Here is a 25,986-nt window from a genome sequence, read left to right as displayed (position 1 = left end):
GTAGGTATTTCTATTGAAAGCCATCCAGAGACTGTTCTATAGTATTTGATGATTAATCAAACTTTGCTTTACGTAAGCCCCTGTTTCTGAGATTTAGACAGAGAAAATAATTGTTTGACATCTTACTTCTGAGACTTGGCACAAGTGGTAGTATATTTCAGCAAAGATTGAAAACTTGAAGTCATAACATCAAGTTATTGATAATGTTGCTATGATTTACAAACAGCCAAGCAGTATAGTTGAACTACCTTGACAATCACCATAAATCATGATGTGCGCCAACCTCTTTTCGGCACCACTAAAATCACAATCACCACCAGGACAGCCTACAGTACCGACCTCTCTCGCTCCTGCTCCAGCAAGTTGGTGAACTCGTCACTCTTCCTCAAGGTAGGTCTTTCTATTGAAAAGTCATCCAGAGACTGTTCTATAGTATTTGATGATTAATCAAACTTTGCTTTACGTAAGCTCCTGTTTCCGAGATTTAGACCGACCTCTCTCGCTCCTGCTCCAGCAGGTTGGTGAACTCGTCACTCTTCCTCATGAACTCCCCGTGGTTGCTCTTCTCGTCGTCCAGCTTGTAGAGCGCCTGCTTGTGAGACTGCTCCGCCATCAGAAGCTGCTCCAGCATGCGGCGGTGGGTCTCCCTCTGCTTCTCCACCAGCTTGTCCAGCTGAGGACAAACATCAAAGGGTTTGAATTAAGGACAAAAGACCTTTGGGGGAAACGTCAACATTACTCGAAGCTGTTGTACCTCAGCCATGGGCTTCTCGTAGATGTCCTCCTCGAAGACGTCTACTTTGCCCTGGATGCCGTCTCTCTGTAGAGCTTGAAGCACCTTCTGTGGAGTGACAAAGCCATATTTGGCCTCAAGCAGAGCCAGGTCGATCTTCTCAGCCTTCAGCACAGTGATCACCTCATCTCTGGCCTGCGAGTGGAGGAGAGTCAAGCCTAGTAAATAGACCTTAATGTATACATGGGAACTAAACGGAATGAAGAAAAATATGTCTATTTCACTATGAGATATTTCTTACACCAGTGGTTTTGGTCAAAAGTTTGTGCAAGTTTTATTTTCAGACCACCACCAACCTCTGTTTCAGAAGTTGATAAATTAATGTTTAGTTTAAAGAACAGTGTCCAGGGCCTCCAGACCATCCCTCAATCCCTTCATCCCTCTGTCCTTCCATCCCTCTATCCCACCAACCGTCCAGCTGCCCCTGGTCACACTCTATCAAAAAGCCACGGTAGTGAGTGGCGTTCCACTCCTGCAGCCAAGGTCACCATGACTCGGCCGTCTGCGGAAAGGATTTGGGGCCTCAAGTCTGAGGATTCATAAAAGGCTGTAGATGTGCTGTTCTCTTTTAATAGGTTCATCTCACCGGTTCATCTCTTTTTATAGGCCTCTGTGTTACGGATGTGTGCGCCATCCATCACCGTGGGGGGGTGCCCCCAGTGCCTGATGTCGGAACACTCCCCAGCTGTTGTCTGTCTGTTACCAGGAGAAGGCCTTTGCCCAGACAACTCATTGCCTGATGCACCACTATCACAGACAAGGCCTGACCTAGTTGACCCATTGCCAGGCCTGTGGAACCAATGCCAAATGAACCCGCTGCCCAGTCCAACTTTGTTCACAAGGAATTTTCCTGGCTTTGTTCCTGATCTGTTTGTTTTCGGAAAACCATTCTCTGCTCACTTTCCTTCAACACAGGTCCGGCTTTCTTCTCCATCCAGTACATCTATTTACACAACGACCCCTTTAGCCAGATCCACTGTACAACCACTCCTTTCAGGCCAGATACATTGACTCTACAAGCTGTATCTCCCTGACTGCCAAACTATTAGTCCCCACCTCCCACCTCACCTGCAGCTCTCCCTCCAGCATGCTGAGGAGGAACAGGAGGTCATCACGAGAGAGGTCCCTGCCCTTCCCGCTCGCCATCTTCTCCTTCTGGGTCGTGTTGCCTCCAGCGCTGCTGCTGCTGCTGGCGCTTCCACGCCCGCTCTTGTGATTCCTCTGGACGGTTCCCGTGTCGTCGGGCGGCTCGCGGTGCCTCGCCCTCCCCCCTGCGCGGCCCGACGGCTCCTCCCGCTCGGCGGCCCGTCTCCGGGAGCACGTCGGCTGCTGCGCCAGCTTGGCCTTCGCCACGTCCTCCAGGCTGTTGCTACGGGAACGCATCTTTGTTTACCTGTGGGGGCGACAGGGAGGGATGTGGTGAATGTGTGCGCCTCAGGGTTGGGATCGGGACGGGAGACAGCTGGACTATGAATGGCAGAGTGTATGATGTGTGTGATGTGTGTGATGTGTTCGGCCTGAGGGACTGTTCACCCAAGCATTGTATGTAGATGGATTTAGTCACTCATGACAATGATTAAGTTGTGTAAGTTGGGAAAGCCAACCACTCCTTTCATGCTGTAATTTATGATTTACTGTGTAAAATACAAAGAGAATGTTGAAAGTGAAAACTAAACTAAAAATCTCTTTTGTCTTTGTGTTTGAGCTGATGAAAATCACCCCCGGTGATTTATATCAGCACAAGTTGTATTAGTGTGCCTTTCTGACAGTTTATGAGTAAGAAGGATGGCTGGGTGATTGCACATGTACATTTGCGGCAAAAAACAGAATGATTCAAGCATGATGTCATCCCTACAGTTTAAGACTAGCTCGAGTGATCAACTCCCAGATCTGGGCTCCAGGCATAGAAAGCCAAATCCGTAAGTGTTTGCTCACGGTATCACAATGCAGATTCTCAGGAAAACCGTATTGAGGCCCGACCTCCAAGAACTCATTGTCAGTTTCTCTGCTGATGAGAAAGGTTTTGCAATAGAACAACACGACAAGTTCAGACCCTGACTAGACATGGTTATTACTCACACTGTATGCTTTGCCATGTCTTTGTGAGATTGCTATTGCAATTCAAGGATCCAGGTTTCAAGTGAGGTTGTTCAACTTTACACACACACATACACACACACACAGCCTGAGCCCCTGTGTGTATACAAAATCTCTGTGAAGTGCAATCTCTTCAGTCTCAGACATGTCATCCAGTCCTGTAAAGCATTGTGGGGAAACTGAAAGAAAGTTGATTTCAGTTTACCGTAGCGCCCTGTGTATGTCTTCATTTGGCACTGATTTCTTAGACAAAGCTCTGTGTTTGGAGAGTAAACACTGCCAAGGGCTAACACCACTGGTCAGTGTTGAGTTTGACAGTTCTTAAGGCAGACCTGTTCCAGGAGTCAATCGGAGACTCGCTGGAAAATCTAATGGGTTCAGACGGACTTTACAAGAACTGAGACAGTTTTCTCTATAGGGTTTACAAATACAAAAAGTAGGCTATTGTAGCTACCAACAGCATGACAGGCTTTGTTTGAAGGTTCTCAGCTTCAACCACTGTTCCCTTGTAATTCTTTCATGCAAGAAAAGTGTGACGTTTAGAAGGTCTGTGAATTCAGACATGCCGTGGAATGTAAGCAAACTTTGAGGGATGATGTTTGGACATTTCCAGAGGGTCTTCTCGGTTGTATTCTCCAAAGATAACACTAAAACATCAGCCCTGATTGTGCCATGTGCACATAGTTTCTCGCAGAGTACATTTTGTTTTCTGAGTAGTCAAAAAAGACAAGGTGTGAGGAGGAATTTGCCAATAAACAAGCAGCTAATTAGCAAGCTGGTTACTTGGACCTTAGATAGTCTTCGCAACGGAATGCTAAGGAGGATGTTGATGTGCCCGTCATGGTGATAAATTAATCCGAAAACTATCTCCCCCTGATGAACAGGGCATATAAAAACATACATGCTTGGAAATGTATTATATTTATTTTATTTAACCTTTATTTAACCAGGCAGAATCATTAAGAACAAATTCTTATTTTCAGTGATGGCCTGGCAAAAAGCAGAAGCTTTTTGAGGGAGAGGGGAAGGGGGCTATAAAATAAAAATCAGGTTAAAAAGCACACAACCACAGCAGTACAATACATACAGAAAAAAAGCAACAAAAAAGCAACAACAAAAACAAGCAGGTTAAACAAAGCAGGGCATTAGTAACATAGGGAGTCAGAGGGGATAACCATGTTAAAAGCACAAAGAACACAAAGCAAGGCACAAAGACTATTTACACCAAGCAATATATCTCTAAAAATATCTAAAGCAACTTTATCAAGAATGATTTCTCTGTTATTTCTATCCCACCCATGATCCATGTAGAAATTCACTAAACCAAGCTTATATACACAGTCACAAAAAAAACACAACATCCTTCCCATTTTGAAACCAGATAAGGTCAAATATCACCTTACCCTACACTCTTAATCTTTAAATGAATGAGTTTGTGTGCCAATCTGACTAACGATGATTTCACTGTGATCTCTCATTAATCTCAACAATCTAGCGTCATATGTCATTTTCAAACTGACTGGTTCAGGCCCCTTCTTCTGTGTAGTAATGTGATCACAGATCTGTGCCAAAAGGTGATCTAATGATGACCAGCCGCTCATACCATTTCAAGGGATTAGCCTTCGTTTTTGGCTCAGAGGACTACATTGTACACACGCAACATAGTCATTTTTTCATGCAAATTATATTGCTTCAGAATAATATTAGAAGGCACATATCTCAAACCCACCTTTCGGTTCACAACTTATTTACTTGCTGCAACCTTATGATTAACACACATTTCTGTCTCACACCGAAACACACACACACAGTATGCCCAGCACACTGTGTTTACTTGAATATCTGCCGTTTTTACAAACAATCGAAATGTCATAGCTCCTAACATTCCATCGCCGCTGCTAAAGATTTCATCACTCAGTAATGAGATTATCTGTGACAGCTTGTGACAGGAAAGTGGTTTAGCCACCCAGGGGAGAACGAGGACTGTGTGGTTGTGGATTCATAAGGATCCACTGTGCTCCAGCCTGGTTATGAGGTCACGGACCTGGCGGAGAGACAGCCTTACCCAGTGGAACAAAAATGGTCAAAGGCGCCTGACCCATGCAATGATGCCTTGTTTTCTCTCTCTTTCTCTCTCCCAATTTCTCTAATAATTTATCCTGTGGCTGGATAAGAGTGCTATTCTCCTTGTTAGTGCTATGCTATAGATACTATAGCAACTCCGTAATGTATGAAGTCTTTCTTAGCAGGAGTCCTCGGCTGTCAAAGGGGGTGTTTGCAGTCCCAGAATGCAGAGTCCGTTACGGTGATGACTTCACTTCACGTGTGTGTGCTGGAAGGCCGGGGGAGGGGAGGTTGTTAAAAGGGACGGGTCGAAAGGTGAGGATGCAGGTGTGCTTCCAACAGTTAACTTTTCCACTGTTTTTCCACTTGAACACTAACAAATATACACACGCGCATAAACACACAGACAAACACACAAAGATGAAAGTTCACAGACACACACACACACACTGACGCACATGCACGTAACTGCTAAAATACAGTTCAAATTCTTGGAGCCCATATCACGACCTTGTCAATATGACTGAGAGAAGGTAAAAGAGAAAGGCGGAGGAGAGGAAAGTCAGTTCTTGTCAAGATGACACAAACATACACAAACACACATACACCAAATTAGATTTGTCAACATTTGACATTATTAAAACCCCCAGGGTTGCACAAAAGTTAAACGCTAATATCACCTTATCATAAAACATAGTGACAATATGATTTAATGTAACACACTTCTCACGTAGTCGTTGTCTCCTGAGACACTGTAAGAATGAGAACAATACACATAATGGCACAGAATGTTAAACAAGATTATCTTACACACTCTCCCCACCCAGATACACACTAGCTTTTCAAGCTCAGAGCATTGTGCAAGCAGCCTGAATGCAAGCAGCCTGAATGCAAGCAGCCTGAATGCAAGCAGCCTGAATGCAAGCAGCCTGAATGCAAGCAGCCTGAATGCAAGCGCAAACGGAAGAAAGATCATATCCGTTGTCGGACTGCGTAATCGTAGATCACTTTTTGTTCCGTGATTTATGACAGCTATCTGTTACTGAATAGATTTTTTTTTTCTGCTGCAAATACCAGAAGGAGTATTCCCCTGTGCTTATTTGAAGGGTCCATTTTGTGCTTGTCATTTATCGTTCCTAACACATCACAATGTCATATTTTTCTTCAGTCTGACTTCTGCCTGCACAGGGAAAACAATTACCCATACACATACAAACACATTCACACACATGCATGCAATTGGCCAAACACACACACTCACACACATGCATGCAATTGGCCAAACACACACACTCACACACATGCATGCAATTGGCCAAACACACACACTCACACACATGCATGCAACTGGCCAAACACACATGAACACACAAGAACAACTCTGAAAGAATCTGATCTGATTTGAGCAAATACACAATTAAAGTTGAACTAAGTTTAAAACAAGACGTACAATTCAGAAGTGCTGCTGCTCCAGTGTCAGTGCAGCATGTTGACACAGCGGGCTTCTGGCAGCAAATGCGTAGATGACACCTTGTCATGCCCTGCTTCAGCGTCATCAATCACCACTGCATCAGCCCCTCTCCATGTCTTACCTTTATCACTTTCCTCAAATATTTCACACCAGAACCTTGACCCAGGACTGTCCTTTGCTGTGTGTGTGTGTGTGTGTGTAGGGGGGTGTTGGGGGGGTTTACGTGTTTCCCAATACTGCACAACTAATGGAGTACAGTAGACTACACTTCAAATTGTACCTTTACTGTCAGTGTCATGTGAACTGACAGTGAAAGAGCAAGGACATTATTAATATTTTTAACAACAAATTACTTGTGGAATAGTACATCGTCACTTGATCGGCTGGTGGTAGTTCATCTGTAGGCCTGCCGTTAACACCTCAAAAGAAACGAGAAAATCTTCAGCCAAGTCTCTCAGTCAGGAGCCTCTGGCTTTCCCGTCGCCAGGCCAAGGGGAGAGTTGTTTACAAACAGCGGTGTGATCACCGTGGCAACGGGCAGCGATCTTGGCTCCCTCAGGAGGTGGACGGTGGGCTATAAAACCGTCCGAGAGTTTCCTGGTACATTAGTCCCGAACTGTAAAACAACAGAGAACTCATTTGGGAATTCCATTGCTCTGAGGTATAGAAAGGCTCTGCCTGGGACACAACTGTAACTCCTAAGAAAGTGAAGGAGGGATGTTTGAGACTGGGCCGACCAGGCCAAACTGGAACTATTAGTTCAACTACAAAGTATGTCCCTGAAGAATATGACAACGGTGGCTCATTGTGGCTTTTGTGGTGGAAGGCTAATGCTTCTCAAGAAGAGAAAGAGACTGGACACAATGTACACTCACGTCCAAACAAGCATGCATGCATGTACATGAAGCACGTACACACATGCTAGAAAGTGCTTCAGTACGTTTTGCGGGGGTCAGTGACACAATTAAATCCTTGATTACTCATTCACAGAAAAGTTAGCCTTGGGGTTTAAATAGGTCACACGGCCTTTTAGATTGAGGGACGTGAATTTAGAATTTCCAAATGAGATGATCACCACTACCACTTCCAAATGAGAAGCGATAAACAAGGACAGAGAGAGAAAGCAGAGAGAGAGATAGAAAGGGAGAGAGAGAGAGAGAGAGAGAGAGAGAGAGAGGGTGAGCCTGCAACACAGCATTAAAAAGAGAAAGAGGAGAAGACTTGCAACCAAACACACGCAAACACATTCAACATTGAGGGATACAAATCCCCTCCCACGTACTCAGCCAAAGCAAACAGATAAATCTGTTTCAAATCTCTGAGCTCTCTCTAATAACCTGAACCGCTGACAGAGGGGACAATGGGGCCTCTTCCCCTCAGGGAGGTAAACCAGGAAGAACAACCAGTCTGAGCTGGGACGTTACCTGCCAGGTACACGTTGCAGAAAGGTTTAAACTGTAAAGATGTTGAGGAACTTCACGTCTTTGTCCTTCACTTTTTCTTTCTTTACCTTTCATTTTCCTTTTTTGTTCAGTTTCATTTTTTACAGTACACGCACAAACACACACACACACACACACACACACACACCCCACTACACACTCACAATAAAGATTCAATAGTAGAGAATTGGCTCTCTATCAAAATGTTTCCGCTTGTGTTGAAGTGTTGCCATGGAGAGTCTTCTATCACATGATGTCATTGTCTAATCCAGATGCCGAAGTCTAATAGGATGGTTTATGAGCAAGGTGGTATGCGGGGAAGAAATGTGTGTATGTCTGTGAACAGTATATGCGTGTTTCAATGAGTTTGCTTATGTTTAGGCGTATGTGCGTGTGTGCGCATGTGCTTGTGTGTGAGTCTGTGGTTGTGTGGCCATGTCCATCTGCTGTACAGTAAAACCATATTTGATACCAACTCTCCGGTTTCCTCGTTTGGCAGGGCAAGGCAGCAAAGGATCATCTTCAGCACCAGACTGTAATATTTCCCTTTTGCAAGTGATAATGAGGAGAATGAGGAGCCTGAGGGGAGACGGTGTATGAGGCCAAGAGCTGTCAGATAGTCACACCAGCTTCTGCTTTCAAATCACGCAGCTGACATCCGAGTCCAGCGATCGCCTGTCTGAAGGGAGAGGCCTGCTGCCTAGAGTACTGTCCCAGATGTTGGGACTGACTTAGCATGGAGCATGTGTTAAGGGAATATAAGGTAAGGGTGAGGGGCTGGTGTGGCAGTCCCAGACAGGGGCCCATCGCGGTAGTGTGAATAGTGGGGATGGCCTGTCACCGCGAGGGCCACTATGGAAGACTGATCGTTTTGTACCCATACACTCACAAGCGAGGTGGAAGTCTTTCCGTCCTGTATCAGACATACTGTACACATTCCTACTGTACTGTTGCTCCCTGTGGACCTGCTGCAAGTCCTATTGTTTCAAAACCATATGCAAAAGTCCCATTAGGGTCTGTCTGAAGAATGTTGTGTAAGAGCTGCCTCTGTCTCTGATCTAGGTGGCAGCAATTTGACACCTCTTGGGTAAGAAGCTCAATGTTCACACAGAGACTGAAAAATACCATTATGTTAGAGTAAGACTAAACAACACTCTTTGTTGCTAGGTGAAAGTGGCTGAAGAGAGCGAGGAGCAAGCACCACATGAAAACTGTTAAAAGTCTTGACTTAACATTGTATTTTAGTGAGAAAACACAATTCCTCATAAAGTTCACCATTACTCAACACCACTGCACTAAATGTAGCAGTTTACTAGCTACTATGGCAAGATTTCCATGAGGAAGGTAAATCCAAATGATGCTTACTAGCTGGCTAGCTAGCCATGTCCCTTAAAGCAAGCTACTTGGCTAACTGGCTCACTGCATCCATGTCTCCTTGATGCTGCTGTGACGGAGGTCTGACAGGGTGAGATTACAGGGTTAGATTAGGGGGTTAGAGGGTCCACTAAACAGAAGGTTGGTCAATCAGGTTGGGTTTTCACAGTCTTCTCTCTATGGTGATCCATCTCCATGGTGCCATTCTTCATTTCATCACTTTCACTGCCTCGCATCCTCACAAGTATACTTTTGAATCCTTTCAAGAGTTCAGGCACAACAATGCTAAAATAAGGAACAGGTACTCTTTAAATTAGAGTAAATTTGCAACAAACACTTAATCTTGAGAATGGAGGCAAACAAGTTGCTTTATATGATCACTGGTCTCATCTTTTCAGCATGGAAATGTATTTTAACCTCCTACTAATATTTCACTGGCTAATACAAGGTTTACCAAATCTAGACTGCGTGAGGTATTTTGGTTTTACTACAGCATAGTAAGAGTCTCTTTTAGCCACACTCAATTTAAAGTGTGTGTGTATTTTTACAGAAGTATTTTTATTTCAAGAATATTATAATCCAGGAATCATATGATTTAGAGTTGCTGCGAAAGTTCTGACCACTTCGTCTCACACATTTTAGGATGGTGCCCCCTACAGGACTAAATGGAAAACACACTGGACAAAATAAATCCTGCAATGCAGCTATAAAACATAGATCTTACAGAGAAAGCACTAATTTGATGAACATATGTTTTGTCCTAGTCTAGTCTATAATGCGGTTTGGTGGCCATATATGCTTCACTCTATATGCTGTAAAGTCTTCTCCCAGTTTCACCCCCCTGCCCCCCCCCCCCCCACACACACACACACACACACAAACACACACACACACATAGCTGTGGCCGCCGCTGCTGATATGGTCAACACGTCCATAGGGGAGTGGGCCCTAGCCGGGCTTGCTGTCTGCGTTGCCCTTATTAAGCCTCCACCGTGCTGATCCCATCCCCCCCTCCACATTCCTCTGCTGTGTTTATGCGCCCGGGCTTGAGTTTGGATGATCGCCCTGTAATCCACGCCGCTCGCCGGCCAACGGACCTGTAGCTATTATTAGGGGTCACTCTATCCACTGTGCTGTAGTGAAGGGAGAGACAGCCAGACACAGACACAGGGGGTGTACTGTACTTTGTGACCTCCATCGCTGGCTTTCAGAAGCTTTCTCTTGTGCAATATTCTGTGTGATGTGTGTGTGTGTGTATGTTTGTGTAATAGTGAGGTGGCCAATGTCTTAGTCTATTAGTATTGACTGGTCCTTTTAATCAAACTAATTGCTTAGCGCCACACCAAGAACCGCATATGGTGGTTTTATCACCAGTTTATCAGATTAGCTCTACGCAAGCAGCAGGTCTTTCTAGGCCAGGTGTCTCTCTGTCTCTGTCAATCGATAGAATCTGGTTGTCTTTCTGTCAGGTTGCCTTCCTGTCTGGTGTGCTAGGGTCACACTGAGGATGTAGCATTACCATGGGTTGTTTACACGAGACTGCAGGGAATTTGCTTCGACAACACGTCAAGTTGAGGTAACACAGTTTCAGACCATTGACCAGCTGTCGGGGTCATATAGGGGGACCAATGATTTCCCTGTGGCACTCGATGAATCAATGGGCGCCTCCTCGTTGATCTAAAAAGAGAGTGGTTTGGCTCTTTACAACCACTTACTATTATTGATTATCACTATCGTCAGGAGATCTGAACTCGGACAGCAAAAATGTACACATTTACAGAGTACATGAGATGTTTGAAAGATCTCTCATCTAATTTAGGCAAAATAGTTCTATTTTTTCACTGTGACAGACTTTCAAACCTCCCTCCTCCATGTGCCCTTTCCCTTGCTCTCCATGTCTTCACCTTCCCCAACCTTCTTTAACCCAGACCCAATCCAGCCCTCCCTGACCCTACATGAATCCCACTCCATCACCCAAAGTGCTGTACATGTGTCAGCAGTTTTAAATAATGAGAGCAAACCAATGTTCAGGGTACAGGGTGTAGAAAGTATAGGGTGGAAGAAGAGAGGGTAGAGGGGCAGAAAATAGACAGATAATTGCCCCTGTCATTTGAGGAATGCTAGACTTGCAAAAGGGCCATGTGGACTTGTTAAGCCCACTGTCACTGTTAGAGACGGTCCCTAGCGACACAAAACCACACAGGCACAACAATGGGAATGATGGGACAATAGGGGACATTTTAACAACTCATCTCTCCCTCTCTCTTTGTTTCTCTCTCTCTATATTTATCTATTCAGCTCTCTCTCTCCCTCTCGCTCTCTTTCTCTCCTTCCCTTAGCGACCTCTACCCTTTACCAGCACTTATTTAGCAGTGAGCTAACACCTGTGCAGTCTTATCTAATCATGTTGTGCATTTTAAGAATTTCACAACCCAAGCTGAGAATACATAGCCTAAATAGAACATTCTCCAGGCTTTAGAGGATGGTGAAAGGTTGCATGTACTACAGTATTGTGGACCTTAATTCACCAAGGGAAGGTAAATTAGAAAATCAGATGTTGACTGTAGGCTACTCTGAGAATGCTGACAAGGGTGCCAAAACACTCCAATAAAAATATTTTAATCAATCTCCTATTGGCATATCAGGTATGATAATAATAACCGTTATGGTTATGATGGTTAATCATAACCATCATAACCGTATGACATGGCACAGTACCATCCCACCACATCCTGAAAGATTCCTGTAGTAGAACATCCACTGTACCTTTATCAAAAAGAAAACATTGATTTGCCTATATACTGTTTCACTTTTAATGTCTAACTCCCCAATGTGAAAAAAAACTGGAACATTTAGTTCAATCAGACCTCCTGGTTATAACTCGAATTGTATATTGTAAGATATAATGTGTGATTGAGAGTGTTTGTGTGTTGCAGAGGATATTTGGATAGCCTAAAAATTCCCACCCTACCTTTGGTATTTCTTATTTGACCTAACCAGAGGTTTGTTCCCCAGCAGGTACACTGGCTTCAGCAGTCCATCCAGCTCCCTCTGACAGCTTTATACTGCAGGGGATTCACACGGCTGTGAGACACCCAGGTTAGAATTCCTCTGGCTCTTTCATACATTAAATGGAGGCCCTTTTATTTCACTGCTGAGTTTTGAATGCTGCACACACTCCATGAATCACTCTGGACTTGGGTATATTTTATGCAGCAACTGGCAGTCATTCATTTACTTCATTTCATGTTATGGAGAGAGAAGTAGGGGCAGTTGGCCACACTGCAATGGCCTCTGACATTTGAAGACACTTGTCTTTACAACTCACACTTAAACACTTTAGCCACTAGCCGACATCAGAGTTAAGCATCCAAACATTACAGCAATAGGATTAACATCAAACTCACAATCGTTTTACTGAGAAGCACAGTTTCGTGGCAGGCAGGCAGAGTTTGTGAGTGGTTGTAATGAAATATTCTCGCAATAGTGTTTTTCAGACCTGGGTTAGATACAGTATTTGAATCAAAAGCATCAAATCAAAGTATTGAAGTATTGGATTGGATTTAGAACATAACTAGTACCTTTTGGATGGTTTGATTGACTTCAATGTACTGGGTTAACGTCATCAAGTGCACCCAAAGTATTTGGCGGTATTTGCAAATAGAATTTGACCCAGGATCTGATATTTATAGAGTTCTTTTCCCAGAGCCCCACCATTGGCATTTTGTGAGGAAACTGGATCCCCTGGTCTAAAACCGACTCTGGACCCACTGCCCCTCTTTGGGGAACGCCATGTGCATTCTATGTACTTCGCACTGGTCAACGTCAGCCTCAACTCAACACCCGCTGTCACTCTCGCTGGCTAGCTCCGCCCCCTGACTCCTCTGTGGCCACTCGGACGATAAACAAACATTATTGAAACCCATGTTTTGGTCGACCATTTTTGGTCAACCATCCCTGGTCCAACTTCACACTCCGGCTTGTATTTATGGAGCTCTCTGTAAAGTGTGGGGGTGGTTGTCACTTTCCAGCCACGTGTCGATAGGCTACTTTACAGGAGTTTTGAAACATCTGTTCTCTGAGAACTTTGACAGCGCCTGGCATGAGTTGAAAGGGAGGCGAATTAATGCAGCCTTGGCTGGTATCGGGGGCCATGGCCCACCACCACATGTTAATGGGACAGAATGATGATGATCAGGTTCTCAGTGCTGACATGGCTTCACATCGGCCAAATGAGGGAGTCACCTCTAGTCTGATTGCTCCAGTATGAGTGCTATCCAACGTCTTTCCTGGTAAGCTTATTCCAGTAAATTGGTCACACTCCGACTTTAAAAACTCACTGTTAGGTTTTACTGTGCAGAGAATATTCATTTTGGTAAGATTCCATGATCTGGAAAGGCCTCTGATAGAGGTCTGTACAACTGTACTCTCAATCCGACACCTCTCCTCACATGCTATGATATAACTGATCATTCTAATCTGAGTTTTACACCCTCCCTAAGATCTACAGCAACTTCACCCAGAACAGACATCCCACCACAGGGCTGCTCCTGCCTCTCTGAGGCAGACAGCTCAGGGGGGCTCTCCACGCTCCAGTGCTTGCTCTAAAGAGATTAGCCCGACACTTGGACTACCAACTGCTCTTCTTTGGTCCAAAGCCTTTTAAAAGTGCATCTGGAGCATTGGCTTGGTCTCATTCTGTCAGTCTAAATGTTTACTTACAGGAGAAGGATTAAAGGAAAGATTACATTGGAGCATGTGGCCCAACATCTGTTTACAAGAGGGTGAACAAGTAGGATAGGGTGTTGAGGACTGATACAGGGATGGACTTGAGACAACTTGGAGTGAGATGGTCTCAGCAACCCAGAAAGAGATCAACATCCTCCACCTTGGATGGGCCGGTCAGGTCGCCTGTGAGTGCAGTGGTCAACACCTTCTAACAATAGCACATTTGAAGTTTGATTGAAACTGGCTACAGCAAGGCTTGGTGCAGGAACCAAGCAGTCCTCTCCTCCTCTTCCTCTCTTTCCCATGGTGCAATCATTACTGAACTAGCAGAGGGTGGAGGCCCTGTAACCGGAGGAGGCACTGGCCCAATGAGCCCCCCCCCCCCAACCCTCACCACCCCCCCACCCCCACCCCCCACCCTCTCGACAAGACACTCAGGGCTTTCTGGACAGGATGCCCTTTGGAAATACCCTGCAATCAATACGCTCAGCTACTTTGCCCAATAACTATGTGCGATGGCTGTAAATGTAACCGATGAATGCAACCAGGGATTGGTGACTGGTGCATTATAGCCTGCTGCTCTTTCAGTGGTGTGTAGATATGAGCATGCAGGACTAAATATATTGATCCCTGGAGTAGCTGGAACTATACAACTGGAACTGGAAGTTTACATGCATGACAAACACCCTTTGTCAACCGATGTAAAGTACAGTCATTTGGCTAAATTCTCAATCAGTTCATGTCTTACCGAGTTATGCATTGCAATTCATTTGCATCATCTGGACTGCCGCAGCCAGCAACATCAAGACAGCAGATGACAATGCAGTATGATGCATTAGGATCCATCTCACAGCCCATTTCACCAAGCTCTCCATCTATACCTTCCCATACAATCAGCTAAGAGGACTGCATGATTGCTGTATATCTGTCCAAGCTTTTTTACCCTGCCCCCTCATGTCTTTCCTGCAGCTGATGTATGTTACAGCAAGCGAATGCTCTAGTCACAGATGTTACCGAGGTTTACGCAGAAAATCCACTTACTGTGAGTGGACAGGCATTGCATTAACGCACTTGCAAGGGACTCGTGGTACTACTGCAGAAAATTGCATTTGCTGTCTAGATGTGTACAACCATGCCATAGATCTGTTTGTGGCTAGATTGAGTAGATTTGCCTCATCATCACACAGCTCCTTCGTCTCATCACTGACTGACAGCTAGTCTGACTTTGCACAATCTGAGAGATACGCAAGGGGCTGTTGTATATTTCTGTAACCGTGCATGCAAATAGCTGGGGGTGCATTTGTGTGTGTGTGCTATAATTAATACAAATATGAAAGTACAATCCTCACGATAGTCTTACCTTCGTGAGTGCTGAGCCACGAAGCTTTAGTCCAGACTGCAGTTATTGCTCTGTCTGCTTCTTCCGCTAAGACTTGTGCCGCGTCAGTGTTGCTATGGTCTCTGCCAGCAGAGAAGAAATGATATCCAGTGTGAGACGTCCTCTGCAGTCACTCGCCTCCTTCCTTCCCCGGTGAGAAGTCAGATCTGTGATGTCCTCAGCTTGCCTCTCTGTACGATCCAGGTGGATGGGGGGTGGGAGGATGTGTGTGTGCTGAATGGCTCCCTGGTTGGTTCTCACCGGAGATGGGAAACGTGCCTGCGTGTGTGTGTGTGTGTGAGAGAGAGAGAGAGAGAGAGAGAGAGACAGAGACAGAGACAGAGACAGAGAGAGTGAGACAGAAAAAAAACTGAGAGAAAAAGAGAGACTGAGGGGTAGAAACAGAGAGAGAGAGGAATGAGAGACAGAAAATGAGAGGTAAGGGAAACAAACAGAGAGAGAGAAAGGCGAGGGAAAGAGCTGAGATTACAATAGTGCCAAACAGAGGGATTGAACAGAAGATTGGAGCAAGAGATGACCAGAGAGGGTGAAGGAAGGAGGAAGGGAGGGATAGGACAGGACCTGGCATGAAGATATCAGCCACTCTCTGCTAAAAATAACCCACCCCCTCCCCCTGACACCTCACTCCTGCTGCCTCAAAAAACACACACACACACACACACACACACAGCTTTAGCCAGATGGCTGTCAGTGGACACAGCCCTTGGGAGTCAGGGACTGTTCCCCAGTAGGAAAGGAGAGAGAGAGAGAAGAGAGAGAGAGAGAGAGAGAGAGAGAGAGAGAGAGAGAGAGAGAGAGACAGAGACAGAGACAGAGACAGAGACAGAGAGAGGAATGTTATCTAGCCTTAGAAAGAGATTATAAACTGGCAGAATACCTCTATACTGTCAGAGATAGAAAGCAGAGACAGATCCTAACCAAGTACAGGCTCAGTGACCACCAATTGGCAATTGAAACAGGATGACACAAAAAATCATGGCAACCAAAAGAAAACAGAATATGTGGTCACTGTTCGACAGGTGAGGTTGAGACGGAGATGCACTTCCTCCTACAATGTGAAACATTCCGTGATATAAGAAATGATTACTGTAACAAACTCCACTTTGTAATGTCAGATTTCAAAGGTCTTAGTGACCTCTCAAAGGTAAAAATCCTCCTAGGAGAAGGAGACAGGGCATACCTTGCTGCCCAGTATGTATCAGTATGCCACAACCTGAGAGACAGTGAGCGACCTAGACACACAAGGCACACACACAAAGCACACACACAAAATATACTGTGTGTGTGACTGACATGTGTATGTCTGTATGTATATATATATTACGTAATCAATCCTTTAATCTTTCAACTGAATTTGCCATGTTTGGTTGTTATAGTAATAGTTGTAATAATACCGATGTCCATAGTAATGATATGAATACTGTTTCTGTGGCTCCACCGTTGCTTTGGCAATATGAACATTTGTTCCTTAATGCTAATAAAGCCAATTGAATTGAATTGAATTGAGAGAGAGAGAGAGAGAGAGAGAGCTATACAGCATGTACATTACGCCAATGAAATGCATCCTATGTGTTAACCCACATGTGTATTTGCATTTGCGCCTGCAGACACATGCCTACATGTGGGTTTGTCTGTGTGTGTGTGTGTGTGTTTTGTGCATGTGTGTGAGACTTCCATTGCGTCAGGATGAGTGTCCCCTGCTGTCACCGGACCCTCTCCTTGACATACACTCATAAATCTTCTCAGAAACACACAGCGAGGTTTGCTTCACATACTCCTGCTCTGGGGTCAGCAGTACAACCCCTGCTATAGACCCCCCCTCCTCATATTTACCACAAGGCCTGCGTTGTCATAGCAGGGTTCAGCTTGTGTTTGTGGGCTGTCAAAGGCAACTGTTGTCCTTCTCAGGGTAACATGAAGTTCCACCACTTCACTTTGTACAGTACCGTACTCCTGGTTTAATTAGACTGTGGGGTGAAAAATGTGATGAATCATGTCTGAAGCTACATCCCCACAGAGTTGTGAACAATCTGTACGTGTACAAACGCACACACACACACACACACACACACACTTCTGTTTGAAGACACATTAGGCTGTCATGGATACGTACATGGTCGGTTTCAGAGTGAGATTGATAGAGGTGAAAGAGTGCACTTGTCTTGGTGTCTCTTTTGCTGCTTTGAGAATCTCACGTCACCAAGAACTCAGACTTCCCTGGCCTCTCTCAGGTATGACTCGCTCATAGCTGCCCTTCAGCTGAGGCCTGATGAATAAGGCTTAGCCACAGGAGGATGCTGAATGCCGGATGCCAGCACTGATGGACCTCATTGACAGCTACAGTACAGCTATGTCAGCCATTTTGAGAGAGATGGGTATTAGGTTCCTGGTTTATTTAGGCCTACAGCAGACTGCAATGCCATTTCACATCCTCTGCAGTTAGCAGAGTGATGGATGTGGCTGTGTGTGTTTTCTTTGTATTTTTTATTATTTTAAGATAAGAAGATAAAACGAGAGGATAACATGGGTATAGCTTTCCACCTTGCCCAGGGACAGAAAAACAAGATTTCTTCTTTTTTTTTTTATCAAGAAATCCACAGCGCTGCCTGAATGACCTTCTCTCTACCATACTTCATTTCGGACCATCACTTAGCGATTGGTGTGTAGAGAGTCATGTCTTTGACCTCCAAGAATGATGTACGCTAAGTGCCTTTTGCTGTACGCTAGCTGCCAGACACTTTAAATGTGCAGCCTTTTCAATACGCAGGAAGCACTCTCTCTATATCACACACACACATGCACATCTGTATGTACGTGTGTGTGTGTGTAACTTTTTCTTTAGTTTGGTCTGTCCCTGGATAACAGTGACCCAGCTCCCCTTCCAACAATCTACCAATAAGATTGTGCAGGTGTCCAGTGCTTCTGATGAGTGAGTTAAACAAATGTAAATGAGTTAGGCTACATTTAACCCCTAAACTCACTTCTACACATCACAACCACCCCTTACAGGCTTACACTGAAGCCAGCGTCTTGAGTCAAAGGCACCGATGCTCATGTCACTTTGCCGCTCGTCAGATCTGCTGCCACCTTCACTTGCCCTTTCCTGGACTTCAATTGTGTGTCCTCTCACTTAAAAACCCATGTGACCGCCTCCAATCAACACCATGTTAGCTTCTGATGTCACAAAAAGCCTGCCATAAAATGGTGGTGTTATACAGTGAATGAATCACTAGGATCTGTGTCCATGCACACACACACACACACAAACACAGGTTTGTGTTTGTTGAGGTTGTTGGGTAAAGTGAATGTCTCATAGTTTGAAGAATTCACTGTCTGCTTTTTCTTCCTTAAACATTACATTGCTCTGAGTGAAGAAGATCCCACCCACCACCTCATCTGTGTACTTTTACAGGCTTTACACCACCTGTCTTGGCCTGATGAGTAGACCGTTATTGACTAATAACAGATGCAAATGACCTGTTAGGGACTAATCCTAGCACTTACGTACTATTTTCAGTGCTAATGGCAAGTTTGGCAGTGTGTAATTGTGTATTTGTGTGTCTGTGTATAAATGTGTCTATGTCTGCTGTAAATCTAAGTCTATAGTTCTGCGACATTGTAGAGTCATAAAAAGAAACACTTATTCCCGCTGAAGACAAAAATGTTGGGTGCGATGTAGAATTTTTATGAAACACCTTCCTCCACTAAATGCTCACTGCAAGGCAAAGTCATAAACCTCAGATTTACAGGCCAATGCCCTCCCACCTTCCCCCCTGTCCCCTCCTCTTCACCGACAGGCCTCCCCTCCTTCTTCTCCCACCCCTCGCTTCAGTGTGATTGACATTGACAGTGTAAAAACAGAATTATTTATGACTCAGCATTCACTATCGTCTTGCCTTCCTGGAGCTTCCTTAGCATGTGCCGAGTCCTGCAAAACGAGGTTTAAAGATAGCTGTCTGTTTAGCTTGGCTATCAAATTAGCCTTTTGAGTTCTTTCAACATAATCTATCTTGAATACTATAGCCTAAATTGAATATTGCACTAAAAATAAAACATGTTCGCTTAGGCCTAGGTCAGCTGAATCATAAATGTCAAGTCTGACTACCTCTATTAAAATAACTGTCACCACGGTACATGAGACTTTACTATAGTCTAGGTATTTGGTGTTATCATATCGTTACATTTGGAGAATGGCCCTACATCCTAAAAAGAAATGAGTATCATAGTTTGGCTCCACCTGCTGGTGTGTAGATGCTACTAAAAGTAAGGTTACCCCACGAACTCTTGGATAATGGAACACTCCTTGTTGACTCAATGAACTGAAAGTACAATAGCCTATAAAATTAATTTACATCTACATAAAAACAGTACAAAAACTAATGCAGTTCAATAAGTTTGGTTGAATTACAAAAATGCACTGGTCACTGGCGTTGCACCTGCTGTGTTACACGTAGAGCAACAGCAGGTGTTAAATTGAATACAATCAGACGCACGCATAGTCACTCATCATTGTCGACGATAGATTCATGTTATAGGTAGATGGCGTTTTATTGAATCAAACCTACAGCAATCCGCTATGAATTTATCACAGTACACGGTTGGCGCAAACAACAGAGAAATGACATCGAGAATCTCTCCGTCAGTGGAATTCTTGAGGAAATCAAACGTATGTCCATCAGGGCGACAACTGGTACGCACTCCTCCAATTTCGGAGGTGAAAAGGACCTTGTTGTTAAACTCCACTCCAATTGACGATGTAATTCAATCCAGGCCTAATCTCAAGGCCGGTCAGAACCCAAACCATCAATTAGACTCCACATTTGAAATGCTGGAAACACGCGAAGAGGTAGCTTATAGTAACATGTTTGGAGCTTTACTTAAATTAACTGTTGTAAAATGTAATAGCCTAATGTAATAATTATGACGAGGTTCACTTGGACAAAAGTGGGCTAAACGTGTCCAATGCCTTCTCCTCCCTAGAACACAACACCACCCAACACAGAGATGTCTCCTGCCTACCACCTAAACGTGAACCCACAAGGCAAGATGGAGTCTTGCTTTGAGTGTTCAAGTACAGCAACTGATTTACTGATCAACAAAAAAATCTACTGATGTTAAAGTTATCCAATGAAAAAATGTTGTTAATTCCATCATAGGATAGCCTACCCTCAAAAATTGGCAATGTTTTTTAAAGGTTTAATATGTTAAAAGATTGGTAGGCTATCCTATCCCTAAACTTCTATGTCAGCAATCCAACGTTTTCAGCCTGCACCGTTTTACATCAGGAGAGGACCCAAACTTGTTGATAAGAGGCATGGTTGGCTACCAGTGGACCCCAGCAGACCTGAACTTCATCAAAACAATGAAGGAGGAAAAAAAAGTCAAAGAATTACAGGTAAAATACCTACTGGCATCATACAGATTGTTACCGTACTTATTTAGAATCCCATCGTCATCAAATTAAATGTGCATTTCATGGGGTGGAAGTTCAAAACCTTTTGTGTTTGGTTTTGTTGATCAGTGTTTATGTAGGCCATATTTGAATGGCTTGATTTGCATCATACTACGTCAAATGAGGACATAACAAAGCAAGGTGCTATCTTGTCACAGGAGGAGCTGGTGGAGAAACGGAAGCTCCTGAAAAATGCGATTCAAGCCAGGGACTTGTCCTATGCCTCTAGTATGGAAATGCAAGACAACCTAAACAAGGTGCCTCATCAGTGTTGAAGATCTATTCCTCACTTAGTTAAACACCCGTACGTGTAACTCAGAACCCTCTGAAATACTTTAACCCTTGTGTTATCTTCGGGTCATTCTGACCCATCAGTCATTGTGACCCACCGTCGTATTGCGACAACTTTACCGCATACCAAAACAAAGTGAATCATTTTCTTTTAACCGTTGGGCTGTCTCAGACCCCCCACATTGCGATGGTTAAAAGAAAATAATTTTTATTTGTTTTTGTATTGGGTAAAATTGGGTAAACACAACGATGGTTCGTTATGAACCTTTGGGTCATGTGACCCGAAGGCAGCACAAGGGTTAATAATGATGATTATATTGAAAATAATAATTACATTATAATCACAGTGGGTGTGTCTTGTCTCAATATTCTCCCTCCCCTCATGCATACATTCAACAGAAGCATGCACACGGTTCTTGACTCCCTGGCCTGTTTAGATCTGAAATCAGATGTTTTGAGCTTTTGATGACTTTGCTTTCTGTTACATTACAATTCCTTCCCTGTGAGCAGTTGCTTGAGCTTGGTAAAGAGTTCCTCTCCAGGAAGCGGAGCATGGCCGACATGAACGACCTCAACCCCAAGTCTCTCTTTGCCGAGATAAAGACTACAGATGTTCAACTTGTCCTACAAGAGGAGATGACTGGGATTACAGAGCTGGAGGAAAAACTCCTAGAGCAAAGAATATTCGAAAAACAGGTGACATTTTCGAAATTCCGACCTCACTGAATTTACTTCATGTGCCTAACTGCCGCAAATCCCTTCGCCTTTACTCTCCTTTATCTTCCCATTTAGACACGTATCAGTTGTCTTATGAAAGAACTGTCCATCCTGCAATCCCAACTGGAAGAAACAGAGGTGAGTTTTAGCTCTGTGGTTTTAAGATACTCACTGAAGCTGCATAGCTTGCTGGTTAGTTTGCGGCAAAGTTTACGTATACTAGAGGGCTCGGTTTTAGAACTTCAAATACACGCTTTTTCTCCAATGGGGATACGAGAAACATTTGTATGACTTCACAGGAGACTACACATACTTTTAAAGCCGAAGTGAACATTCTCAAAGCCTCGGAAAAACCAGACGCAAAGGGGCACGTGGTGAAGCAGGAGGCGTTGCAAGTTACGCCTGTCCAAAGGAAAGTTCCGGAGAGGATTAAGAAGAAGGTTGATGAACAGTCCAGATCAAAGGTTCTCCAAGTCACTCAAGTCAAACAGAAGGCCTCTGAAGGCCCCAAGCCTACTGGCAATGAACCAAACGCGAACTCACAGGAAGTGTCGCAAATCTCCACCAATCATGTGAAAGCCCCCAAAGGGTTCAGACAGACCAAAAAGAAAGCTGTAGAGGCACATTCACTAGGTGATAAAAGCAAGGTGGATTCCCTTAAAGGCCCCAAAACTGTCAAATATGAGAGTGGGGAAATTGCACATGCCTCTACTACACAAGGGGGCACTTCAAAAATACCCAAGAATAATAAAAAGAGAGGGGAACAGTCGACTTCCGGGGTGGTTTCACAGACTGTAAAAAAGACACGTAGCAAATTCAAAGGTCCAGAGTCGACTGAATATGGTGGAAAAGGAAATTCCCAGGTTACATTGCAAGGCACACAGAGCACAACAAAAGCTGCAAAGGTGTCAAAGAAGAAAAACCTATCAGAGGGTTCACAAGCTTCAACCAAACCCAAGGTTCAAGCACCAAAAGCTGCCACTGGCAGACGAGGCAAGGCCACAGCAGTCACACTTAAAAGCTCCCAAAAAATTGACAGAAAAGTCACCACTGTTCAAGATGTTCAAAGCATGTCAAATGCTGTACACTTTGAGGAAAGTACTGTACACTTACACAGTCAGGAAATTGTTCAACTCAGCATCAGTCCAGCTAAGACCTCCAAAGTGCTCAGGAAGACCAGAAAGGCTGATGGGGGATCAAAACCACCAGAGGCTTTGCAAGGTTCAACCAAACCCAAGGTTCAAGCGCCAGAAGCTGCCACAGGCATGAAGGGTGCAGCAGGACTGGTTCCCACTGAAGGAGTCAGACGCTCAAAGAGAATTGCCAGCAAAATCACCACTGTAAAATGAATAAGGTTTTACGTTATTTTAATTTTTTTATCGATTTATCTGTAGAATCAGTTATAGTTTGGTTGTTAATAAAGTAAAAGATGAAGATTGATGGTTGTTTTGTTGTTGTTAGTGGTGCATTACATGCAAACTAGACAGATAATAAAACATAAAAATGGTCTACAAATTTAAAGAATGGTACGGAATGAGTCTTATTCAAAGTGGTTTTAATATAAAAAGTAGATTTGTTAAGAGTTGAAAAGCTTTCTTTACCTTGTGGACCAACTGTGCCATATCACATCTTTTAAAATGAGCTTTCTTATTTTTTTTTTTTTTCTTTTAGTTTTTTTTTATAGACAAGTTGTCTATGGTGTACTGTGAGACATAGTTCCACAAAGAGATTCAACGTAAGACTGTTTAACCTAACTTTGGCTCCAGACCCCCAATGTTTCATTTGACATCTTTATTAGCAGCTGCGCTGTGTTGTCCCACAGTCATCACACACGCATGCGCGCGCACACACACAGCCTTTGTAGAAGAGGCAGCCAAAGTGATCCTTGAAGTGATCCTCCCTGGCAAAAGGTCTGGGGATGAGACCTTGCCTTCTACCTCTGCAGCTCCAAAATCCCTTTCCTGGGTCAAAAGATGTATACATATTATATCACCTTGTTTATCTATGGATAGGTAGTGCAGTATACTCAGTTCTTCCTGCAACACTATGGCCTCAGATGGTAAGATGGGGCCACCATCATTGTTTGCATGGTTTTATGATTTTACACTGTTGTATCAGTTTCAAGTGTAGGCTACTCAAACACAAGTAAAATCTGTATATAATCAAATCTCCTGCTCGAAATGCTTTTATTTGAAATGGCTTTTTACGTAGCTCAAAGTAACTTTGCCAATGAATGCGCAGAAAGTCTATCTGAGCATGAGTGCATTTACCTCAAATACGTCAATTTAAGAAATAAGATCTTTATAGACCGAATGTGCTGAGACATTGAACATCACATGCCAAGAAAATGTGGACAGATGTTATGCAGAAATTGTTTTAGTCTCTCCTTTCAGGCAAGGGGACTTGTTCCTGAGTTCAAGCAATTTTAAATGACGCCTGTACCTCACAGAACACCATGGTATTAAAAATGAAAATTATTCAATTGGAAAATTGTAAAACTGACCACTGCATGTTTTCCATTATTAACTGTTCTCTGTCAATACTTATTTAGGGCTGATTTCCCGCACACAAAAGATAATGTAACACAGAGTAACACATTCTAATGTGTTACTCTGTCTGTGAGTAACACATTCCATGTGCATGTTCTTCAGTGCTCAAATGCCCCTTCTCATGATTAGTGTTCTGTCTCTTGAATTTTGAAATGTTTAGAAACAGTTGCTTTTTATGCCCACCAGAGGGCAATGTGCTGGACCTCAGACGTACGTGTCGGCCCCATGACCTTAGGACGGCTCTGTTTTAGCAGCAGATGTCAAAGACAGAAAGCCAAGTATTTTCCATAACTCGACACGCTAGTTACCCAAATCCACATGTATGCTCTAGTAATGTTAGTCTGTTTATTTTGGATGCAAGACCAAAGCAGTCCTCTCCCATTGCTCCAAGTCAAACCCCATCATACTATATCACTGAGAGAATGAGCTGGGGTGAACAGTATGTGAAACGGTGGCACATGTGCCCGGTAACGTTGCCAAGTCTGACTGGGCAGAAGCATGTCAGTGCTGTCCTGTGAGCAAGTCCTCCCCAAGCTGTGGAATCGAAGTGTAAAACCTGCCTCTCCAGCTTGATGCCAAGTCCTCTACAGATCCTGATCCAGAGAGTGCTGCCCATGAGGAATGTTCTCTTTTGACGTTCTGCTGCTTTAAAACGGTTGACCGCCGATCTAGGTTGATTTGCGTAGAATGTTGTATTTTAACATTTTGCTCATTTTTTGGGGCGCCTGGCACTGTGAATAAATCAGAAACCAAAATATGTAACCTTGCATATGAAGCCCGCAATTTTTTTCTATAAATTCTAACAATAGTGGAATGATGACCTTTCGTTGTAGCGGCTTATTTCTCATGATCCACGGTGAGCTGACATGTCCTCTTGGTGAGGCAGTCAAAGCCTGTTTGAGGACCCGGGCCACTGTGGATTGTTCTTCGTCTGTGTAAAGAGAGCGCACAGCGGAGCGCTGAAGTCATTTGTTTTGCTACTTTATGTGGAATTCCCTCAAAGAGAGAAGCCATTTGGAAAAGAGACATGGGGAAGGAGAGTGGCAAAACAAGCGTTTGAGCAGCTTCACTAAGTGTTGGCAGACAGGGACAGCAAGGAAGAGTGTGAAAATAAAACACGTTAGACTAAACATTTACACACTGTCTGCATGGGAGCTGGCTTTCCTACATGTGACCAGAAGTTGCAGTGTTTCATGGCCCCGTATTCTACAGTTTGCAAGAAACACGGTCTCCATCAGAGTTATGGGCCCTTTCAGACTATTCTTTCTAAGTGTGTTTAGGAAACGCCAGTACTGTGAAGGAGTCATTAGTATGTGTTCTGCGATATAACACACGTTTAGTTACGAGACAGACTGTCTCAAAATGAGACGCTTTCGGGCAGGTTGGGGTATGTGTGTGTGCGACCAGTGTTGGTTGTGCTCTGTTGTACTGAGCTAGGTGAACACACGATGTGGAGGGGTGAATGCGTTCATGGAGGTCAGGACGGCGTGAACTTTGTGTGAGGCTGTTGTCTTTGTACCAGAACAGAAGACCTTTACATTTACAAGGCCTGTAGGAATGGTGTTCAGAGGGTAACACGCTTGTAGAACAGGGGTTGCCTAGGACAAAA

The 25,986-nt window shown here is 44.0% G+C and overlaps 2 protein-coding genes across 4 annotated transcripts in view; one reads left to right on the top strand and one right to left on the bottom strand.

The window, feature by feature from the left end:
- Positions 1-15,881, bottom strand: part of filip1l (filamin A interacting protein 1-like) — a 39,667-nt gene extending 23,786 nt beyond the window's left edge. Inside the window, exons 1-4 of one of the 3 annotated variants that reach the window (XM_062446412.1) lie at positions 15,330-15,881; positions 1,862-2,186; positions 755-928; positions 495-673 (exon numbers count right to left, since the gene is read on the bottom strand). In XM_062446412.1, the coding sequence (XP_062302396.1) occupies positions 495-673; positions 755-928; positions 1,862-2,176 (668 nt within the window). In that variant the 5' untranslated portion in view covers positions 2,177-2,186; positions 15,330-15,881. The other 2 variants (XM_062446413.1, XM_062446415.1) reach the window with 2 other exon arrangements.
- A 5,763-nt stretch (positions 15,882-21,644) lies between these two features.
- On the top strand, positions 21,645-23,264 carry LOC134007424 (uncharacterized). The gene is made up of 3 exons (XM_062446876.1): positions 21,645-21,807; positions 21,904-21,966; positions 22,128-23,264. The coding sequence occupies exons 1-3, from the start codon at positions 21,664-21,666 to the stop codon at positions 23,175-23,177; spliced, it is 1,257 nt and encodes a 418-aa protein (XP_062302860.1). The 5' UTR covers positions 21,645-21,663; the 3' UTR covers positions 23,178-23,264.
- The last annotated feature ends 2,722 nt before the right edge of the window (positions 23,265-25,986 follow it).

This window comes from Osmerus eperlanus, chromosome 21, assembly GCF_963692335.1.
Source record: "Osmerus eperlanus chromosome 21, fOsmEpe2.1, whole genome shotgun sequence".
Lineage (NCBI taxonomy): Eukaryota > Metazoa > Chordata > Actinopteri > Osmeriformes > Osmeridae > Osmerus > Osmerus eperlanus.
This window is presented reverse-complemented; position numbering and strand designations above follow the sequence as displayed.